Below are 9,386 nucleotides of genomic sequence, written 5' to 3'. Positions count from 1 at the left end.
CACCTTCTTAAGAGCAATTAGGGATGGGTAATAAAGCTGGCCAACCCAGTGATGCTCAGATGCTGTGAATGATTAATACAAACAAGATGGGTCAAACAGACGTAACAGGCAGAATGGCCTATTCTTAGTCCTATGTTCACAGGAGTTGGGAGAGATGAAATAGAAGTCCCATAGCAACACTTTTAAAAATTTGTTCATGGGATGTGGACATCACTGGCACCAGCATTTACTACCCACCCCTGAACTAAGTGACTTGCTAGGCCATTTCGGAATTGTATGTACCAGATAAGGACAGCAAATTTCCTTCCCTAAAGGACATTAATGAACCAGATGAACAATGGTTTCATGGTCATCATCTGGCTTTTAACTCCAGATTTTTATTAAATTCAAATCTCAACATCTGCCATGGTGGGATTTGAACCCTGGATCCTCAGAGCATTACCTTGGATCTCTGGATTACTTGTCCAGTGACAATACCACTCTATGCCACCACCACCCCTCACTACAGGGATTGCAGGGGAGTGCGGTGAATGAGATTCTGAAAGAAAAAGGTTTGGCAGAAAGGAAGTATGTGGCAGCATAAAGATCTTTAATATATTACAGATAGACAGAAATCCAAAGAATAATAGCAAACGATCTTTGTAGATTTCCTGTTGCTGCGATTGAAAGGTACACTGTAAAAAAAACATTTTGTCATCTTGCACAATGAAACCAACTAAAATAAAAAATGATTTGAAAAACCAATTTTAAATATTTTTTTAAATTGGAACGGAAAAGATTAATTAGCAGCAATGTTTTTTTTAACTGCGCGAGAGATGTTAAATATTTAAAGTACTCAAGATAAGTCAACAGTGGAAAGTGCACAAATATCCTTATGGACACAGTGGTACCATGCAGTCCCATGGAAGGTTTGGAATCCATAGTGATAAATGGTCAGTGTGCAATATAAGGGGTGTTAAAATCAGCCTGAATACCAAACCCTCTAGACTGGGTGAACTGCAGCGACCTTGAACCTAACCTGCTGCTTGGTCTCCCCGCAACAAGTGGAAAGGGTCTCTTTTAGAGAATTCTTGCCGTTGCTACTTGTTATAAAATAAAAGAAAGGGTTGACGCAGGTGTTGAAGCTGCAGATGGCCATCTCCACTGAGAAAGCTATGTCCGAGTTGTAGACCAGCCTGGTCTGGTTGCTCCAGAAGGCTCTCAGTACAATGCAGGTATTCCTCACCAGGTGGTAGGGCAGGTACATGAGCCCAAAAATGATCAGCACCGAATACATCAACCTGAAGAGTTTCTTCTTCTTTTGGATGCTGTGCTTTTTGAGCTCCTTGGTGCAGCTCCAGTAACTGTAGCAGATGGCAACGAAGGGCAACACAAAGCCGGTCACTGTGCTGACAGACGAGTAGGGCAAGGTCTTGTCAGTGTTGTAGGAGAAGATGTAGAGGGTGCAAACGGTTCGGTTTTGGGAACAAGGGGTGATGAAGGTCATGAGGGCGGAGGGAATGCTAAGGATAGATGTCAGCACCCAGATCCCCACGCACACATACAAGGACTGTCGCCTGCTGAGCAAGAGGAATGACTGCAAAGGGTGCACGACAGCCAGGTAACGGTCCAGGCTGATGCAAGTCACAAAGTAGATGCTGGAGTAGAAGCAGGCGTGGTACATGCACCGCACCATCTTGCAGGCAAAGTCTCCGAAAACCCACTGCAGTCTGGCAAAGTGGTAGTGTATGAGGAACGGGAGGGTGAGCATCCACGTGGTGTCGGCCATCGTCAGATTGCAGAGGAAGAGGGTGCTGCGGTTCCAGGGCTTGGTCTTACGGATCATAACCCATAGAGCCAGGCAGTTCATTGTCAGCCCAATGACTAAAACCAGCAGAAATGCCACTGGGATCACATAGACCTGAATGAAGAACAGTGTCTGGTCCTGTTCCAAGTTGCAGAAAATAGATTCAACTCCCTGCAAAAAAAGAATTCCTGACAGGTTACATGTATTTCCCAAATGGTCTGGAACTAGTTGCAAAAAATAGATCACAGTGCAGTTTTACATCTAATATTAACCAGTAATTTTTTTTCTTTATTCATTCATGAGGCATGGACGTCGCTGGCTGGCCAGCATTTATTGTCCATCCCCAGTTGCCCAGGGGCAGTTGAGAGTCAGCCACATTGCTGTGAGTCTGGAGTCATATGTAGGCCAGACCAGGTAAGGATGGCAGATTTCCTTCCCCAAAGAACATTAGTGACCCAGATGGGTTTTTCTGACAATTGACAATTAGTCATCAGTAGATTCCTCATTCCAGATTTTTTAAACTGAACTCAAGTTCCACCACCTGCCGTGGCGGGATTTGAATCTGGGTGCCCAGAACATTAGCCTCGGGCCCTATTTTACCATTTTGATTCGAAGTGTGGGGCGGACTTGAAACTGGGAGTATTTCAGATCCGACTTTTAGACCCGTTCTGAGGCGCCCCCATACGCACCCTGCCTGTAAAAATATCAGCGATTTCAAATCGCGCTGCAGAAGCCTGTGGGCGGGGCTTAACGTGCCCAAAACCCTGCAACTCCGATCGGTGCCTCCAACTGCGCATGCGCAGAAAAAAAATGATAGAATGCTGCTCCCCTGCCACATTGCTCCCGGGCCGGATAATGCCTCCCCCTGCCCCCCCCCCCCCCCCCCCCCCACCCCACACAGACATTGCCTCATCCCCACAACATTACTGACCCTCTTATCCCCCCACCCCCTCCCACCACCCAGACTGATCGTGGGCCCCTCCCCCCATTCCCCCCACCGATCTTAGGCAGAGTGGCAGCAGACCCCCCTTCCCCCTCAATGGTCTCAGGCAGAGTGGCAGCGGACCCCTCTTCCCCCTCAATGATCTCAGACAGAGTGGCAGTGGACCCCCTTTGATCTCAGACAGAGTGGCAGAAAACCCTCCCCTTCCCCCTCACTGATCTCAGACAGAGTGGCAGCAGACCGCCCCCCCCATTCCTCCTCACTGATCTCAAGCAGAGAGCCGTCAAATGCTCGGCACTTACCCCTCACTAACTGGAGCGCCCAAATTGGACTTACATGGAGCATGTCTGTTTCGCGCCGATTCTGGATCAGTGGTAAAGAGGGAAGTGCTGGTGACGTTGGGCGTGCAGCCCATTAAGTCAATTTAAATGCATGCCAATGCATTTAAATGGCCGTCGCACCCATTTCAGGCGCTGTCACGATTGTGGCCATTTTCAGGCCTTGGTAAAGGGGGAACCAGCACGGAGGTGGACGTGGATCGCACTTCTCGCCTCACGCCTGAACTTTTCACGCCCGAAAATGGACACAGCCTGATGGTAAAATTGGGCCCCTAGTTTCTGGATTAACAACCTAGTGTTAATACTACTAGGCCACCACCTCCCTGATTCAGTGTCACTTTATTCACACTTAATTCTTCCCTTTATGTGTTATCGCAAGCTCCTGAAATGGTCCTATCAAGTTACAGTGTATTTTTACCAGCACGGAGACCGGATAACAATCTACACCTGAGAGATTAATGCCATTCTCCTGCTTTCCTTTTACACAGGGAGAGCGGTGCTCACTTCTATGGTTCTTTCCATGTCACCGGAGAATTTGTTTTTGGAGAAAACACATGACTGTTCCTCTAAGAGCTGAATGTATGTTTAAAATGATAACTTTTCTCTGTCACAGCACTGCACTGCTAACTGGCAACACGGCAATTCATAATGTGTTCAATGAGGCATTGCCCTCACTCAGACTGCTGAGTGCTTACACCTCCTGGCCACCTCAGCTTTACTGTTTAGAGTCATGCCAATTGCAGAATGTGCCTTTCACATCTCGAAAGCTGTTGACACATTTCAAAGAAAGAATTAGGGCGGAATTTTCCCATCCCACCCGCTACAGATATCGTAGCGAATGGGACATGGGCCATGCAAAGATCTATTGACCTTGAGTGGGATTTTCTGGTCTTGGGGTGAGTGCAGCCGGAAAATTCTGTCCTTAGTCTCCACATGTGTCAGATTCAACTGTAAGGTTAGCAAGAACGTGACAGCCTACTGGTAATATCGCCAGACTATTAATCCAGAAACTCAGCTAAAGCTTTGGGGGACCCGGGTTCAAATCCTGCCACAGCAGATGGTGAAATTTGAATGAAAAATAATGGAATTAAGAATCTACTGATGACCACGAAACCATTGTTGCTGCTGTCAGACTTTTCAATGGACCTACCTCGCATTAAGTTGATATTTCTCTACAACCTAGCTATGACTGTAACACTACATTCTGCACTCTCTCGTTTCCTTCTCTATGAATGGTATGCTTTGTCCGTACAGCGTGCAAGAAACAATACTTTTCACTGTATACTAATACATGTGACAAGAATAACTCAAATCAAAGAACAAAAGAACAAAGAACAATACAGCACAGGAACAGGCCCTTCGGCCCTCCAAGCCCGCGCCGCTCATGTGCCCAACTAGACCATTCTTTTGTATCCCTCTATTCCCAGTCTGTTCATGTGGCTATCTAGATAAGTCTTAAACGATCCCAGCGTGTCCGCCTCAATCACCTTGCTTGGCAGTGCATTCCAGGCCCCACCACCCTCTGTGTAAAATAAGTCCTCCTGACATCTGTGTTGAACCTTGCCCCCCTCACCTTGAACCCGTGACCCCTTGTGTTCGTCACCTCCGACCTGGGAAAAAGCTTTCCACTGTTCACCCTATCTATGCCCTTCATAATTTTACACACCTCTATTAGGTCGCCCCTCCGTCTTTCCAGGGAGAACAACCCCAGTTTACCCAATCTCTCCTCGTAGCCAAGACCCTTCATACCAGGCAACATCCTGGTAAACCTTCTCTGTACTCTCTCCAAAGCCTCCACGTCCTTCTGGTAGTGTGGCGACCAGAACTGGACGCAGTATTCCAAATGTGGCCTAACCATCGTTCTATACAGCTGCAATATCATATGCCAACTTTTATATTCTATGCCCCGTCCAATAAAGGCAAGCATGCCATATGCCTTCTTCACCACTCTCTCCACCTGTGCTGCCACCTTTAAGGATCTGTGGACTTGTACACCCAGATCCCTCTGTGTGTCTATACTCCTGATGGTTCTGGCATTTATTGAATAGCTCCCCCTTACATTAGATCTACTGAAATGCATCACTTCGCATTTATCTGGATTAAATTCCATCTGCCATTTCTCCGCCCAATGTTCCAGTCTATCTATATCCTGCTGTATTCTCTGACAATGTTCATCACTATCCGCAACTCCAGCAATCTTTGTGTCGTCCGCAAACTTACTGATCACACTAGTTACATCTTCCTCCAAATCATTTATATATATCACAAACAGCAGAGGTTCCAGTCCAGAGCCCTGCGGAACACCACTAGTCACAGACCTCCAACCGGAAAAAGACCTCTCCACTGCTACCCTCTGTCTTCTATGGGTAAGCCAGTTCTCCACCAATCTAGCTAGCTCACCTTTTATCCCGTGAGATTTAACCTTTTGCACTAGCCTGCCATGAGGGACCTTGTCAAACGCTTTACTAAAATCCATATAGACATCATCCACGGCCTTTCCCACGTCAATCGTTTTTGTCACCTCTTCAAAAAACTCAACCAAATTTGTGAGGCATGACCTCCCTCATACAAAACCATGCTGTCTATCGCTAATGAGATTATTCAGTTCTAAATGCGCATATATCCTATCTCTAAGAATCTTCTCCAACAACTTCCCTACCACGGACGTCAAGCTCACCGGCCTATAATTACCCGGGTTATCCTTGCTACCCTTCTTAAATAACGGGACCACATTTGCTCTCCTCCAATCCTCTGGGACCTCACCTGTGTCCAGTGAAGAGACAAAGATTTCTGTTAAGAGGCCCAGCAATTGCATCTCTTGCCTCCCTGAGGAGTCTAGGATAGATGCCATCCGGCCCTGGGGATTTGTCTGTCTTAATGTTTCCTAAAAAACCTAACACTTCCTCCCTTGTAATTGAGATTTTTTCTAATGGGTCAACACATCTCTCTGAGACAATACCAGTCAACATGACCCTCTCCTTTGTGAATACTGATGCAAAGTATTCGTTTAGCATCTCATCTACTTCCTTTGGTTCCAAGCATAATTCCCCTCCTTTGTCCCTGAGAGGTCCGATTCTTTCCCTAACAACCCTCTTGTTCCTAACGTATGTATAAAATGCCTTAGGATTCTCCTTAATCCTGTCTGCTTAGGACATTTCATTACCCCTTTTTGCTCTTCTAAGTCCCTGTTTGAGTTCTTTTCTACTTTCTCTGTATTCCTCCAGTGCTCCATCTGTTTTTAGCTGCCTGGACCTCATGTATGCCTCTTTTTTCTTTTTGATTAGACCCACAATTTCACTGGTTATCCACGGCTCTCGAATCCTACCTTTCCTATCCTTCCTCTTTCCAGGCACATGCCTGTCCTGCAGTCCTATCAACTGCTCCTTAAAAGACTCCCACATGCCAGATGTGGATTTACCCTCGAACAGCCTCTCCCAATCAACAGCCACCAAATCCTGCCTAATCCGGCTGTAGTTAGCCTTCCCCCAATTCAGTACCTTACCCATAGGACAACATTCATCTTTTTCCATTACTATCCTAAAGTTTACAGAATTGTGGTCACTATTTGCCACATGTTCCCCTACTGCAACTTTGATGACCTGACCGGGCTCATTCCCCAGTACTAGGTCCAGTATAGCCCCCTCTCAAGTTGGACTGTCAACATATTGTTCCAAAGAACCTTCCTGTACGCATTTTATAAATTCTTCCCCGCCCCCAGCCCTAAGCGATTTCCAGTCTATGTGAGGGAAATTAAAATCTCCCACTACAACAACCCTATTTTTTCTGCACCTGTCCACAATCTCCTTACATATCCATTCCTCAACTTCCCGTGGGCTGTTGGGAGGCCTGTAGTATACCCCCAGCATAGTGACTGCACCCTTCCTGTTTCTGAGCTCCACCCACAGTGACTCGTTACCTGACCCTTCCATATTGTCCACCCTCTGTACCACTGTAATATACTCCCTAACCAGCATTGCTACTCCCCCACCTCTCCTCGCCCCTCCTCTGTCTCGCCTAAAACACTTGTACCCTGAAATATTCAGCTGCCAGCCCTGTCCTTCTTTTAACCAAGTCTCCATCACTGCAACCACATCCAAGTTCCACGCAAACATTAATGCTCTAAGCTCGTCTGTCTTGCTCGTGACGCTCCTTGCATTGAAGCAGATACATTCCAGACCTCCAGGCCCACTGAGGTCATCCTCCCCCAGAATGCCCTTCCTCTTAGATAGCCTTGTCTTGGCCCCAACCTCGTCCCCAACCTCCATGCTTATTGACCTATTGTTCTGATCCCCATCCCCCTGCCACATTAGTTTAAACCCACCCGAACTACACTAGCAAACTCCCAGCTGGGATATTCGTACCCCTCCAGTTTAGGTGCAACCCATCCTTCTTGTACAGGTGCCGTCCTCTCTTGAAGACTTCCCAGTGATCCACGAATTCGAAACCCTCCCTCCTGCACCAGTCCTTTAGCCACTCGTTCAGCTGTGCAGTCTCCCTGTTCCTAGCCTCGCTAGCTTGTGGCACTGGGAGTAGTCCAGAGATCGCTACCCTGCTTTTTAGCCTACTACCCAACTCCCTGAATTGCTCTCGCAGGACCTCCCTGCTCTTTCTGCCTACGCCATTTGCACCAATGTGGACAATGACGTCTGTCTGGTAACCCGCCTTTTTTAGGATGCTTCCTACCCGCTCAGAGACATCCAGGACCCCGGCACCAGGGAGGCAGACTACCATCTTGGAGTCTCGTTCACGCCTGTCTGTCTGTGCCTCTAACCATTTCATCCCCCACTACTATTGCTCTCCTGGTTCCCCTCTTTCCCTCGATTTTTCAAATCAACTCAAATCAAATCATTGCCAATTGTCAAAAAATCTCATCTGGTTCACTGATGCCTTTTAGTGAAGGAAATCTGCCGTCCTTACCAGGTCTGGCCTACATGTGACTCCAGACCCACAATAATGTGTTGACTCTTAACTGCCACTCAGATCAAGGGCAATTAGGGATGGGCAACAAATGCTGGCCTTGCCAGAGACACACACATCCCATGAAAGAATAAAGGAAGAAGGTGACTCACCACAGCTTTCCAAGGACAATGAGGGAAGGGCAATAAAAAATACTGGCCTGGTCCGTGATGCCCACATCCCATGAAATAATTGCTTAAAAATGGAAAGATCTGGAACTGAGTTCAATCGAGTTTTTTGGCTGAGGGTACTATGTGCAGCAAGGATGGTGTTGAGGCAGAGCTCAGCTTTCATATGAAAGGAGAGGTTGAAGGGGTTGAATGACCTACTGTTCCTGTGCGGTAAGGTGGCACAATGGTTAGCATTACTGACTCACAGCGCCAGGGACCCTGGTTCGATTCTGGCATTGGGTAACTGTCTGTTTAGAGTTCACACATTCTCTCTTGTCTGTGTGGGTTTCCTCCCTTGGTCCAAAGCTGTAGGGATTAGGTGGATTGGCCATGCTAAATTGCCCCTCAGTCTCACAAATTGTGTAGTTTAGGGAGATTAGCCATGGTAAATGTGTGGGGTTACAGGGATAAGGTAGGGAGTGGGACCGTGTAAGATGCTGTTTCAGAGAGACACAGAAACACAGAATCCCAACAGTGCAGAAGGAGCCATTCGGCCCATCAAGTCTGCATCGACTCCCCAAAAGAGCATCCCACTCAAGCCCTATCCCCGTAGCCCCACATATTTTCCCCGCTAATTCCCCTAACCTTGGGACATTAAGGGACAATTTAGCATGGCCATTCCACCTAACCTGCATATTTTTGGAGTGTGGGAGGAAACCGGAGCACAGAGAGGAAAGCTACGCAGACATGGGGAGAACATGCAGACTCTGCACAGACAGTCACTCAAGACCGGAATTGAACTCAGGTCCCTGGAGCTGTGAGGCAGCAGTGTTAACCACTATGCCACCATGTTGTATTAATAGACCCCGGTACTTAACTTTCAATTTATAGTGTTAAATTTTTAAAAACCTTGCTTATCGACGGGGCTATTTTAAAATGATTAGATCTTAACTCAAAGAAAGATTACTTTCTTTCCCAAGTGCTCGAAAGGTTAAGACAGCTATTGTTTAAGTGACTGGTGATTCTACAGTTAGCAACATTGAAATAAAAGCAAACTACTGCAGTACTGGAAATCTGAAACAGGTGGAATTCGCTCGAGCGAGAGCAGAAAATCCCGCCCGAGGTCAACGGACATTTCCATTATCCGCCCCTCGCCCGCTCCGATTCCGTGGCGGTCGGGGTGGTAGAATTCCGGCGTGAAAGTTTTGGAAAACCTCAGCAGGTCAGGCAGCATCTATGGAGAGAGAAACAGA

At 47.1% G+C, this 9,386-nt stretch overlaps 1 protein-coding gene across 1 annotated transcript; it reads right to left on the bottom strand.

Annotated features, from left to right (window-relative positions):
* Positions 1–982: 982 nt before the first annotated feature.
* On the bottom strand, positions 983–1,849 carry LOC144499287 (P2Y purinoceptor 1-like). Its single transcript, XM_078221402.1, has one exon. It carries the CDS (start codon positions 1,847–1,849, stop codon positions 983–985), a length of 867 nt encoding a protein of 288 aa, XP_078077528.1.
* Between the last annotated feature and the right edge of the window lie 7,537 nt (positions 1,850–9,386).

The sequence above is a fragment of the Mustelus asterias genome, chromosome 9, assembly GCF_964213995.1.
Source record: "Mustelus asterias chromosome 9, sMusAst1.hap1.1, whole genome shotgun sequence".
Lineage (NCBI taxonomy): Eukaryota > Metazoa > Chordata > Chondrichthyes > Carcharhiniformes > Triakidae > Mustelus > Mustelus asterias.
Note: the sequence above shows the minus strand (reverse complement) of the source record. Positions and strands in the feature narration are given on the sequence as shown.

Coding starts and splice junctions, on each gene's coding strand:
- LOC144499287 (XM_078221402.1), bottom strand. CDS start 1,849: ATGAACTGCCTGGCTCTATGGGTTATGATCCGTAAGACCAAGCCCTGG.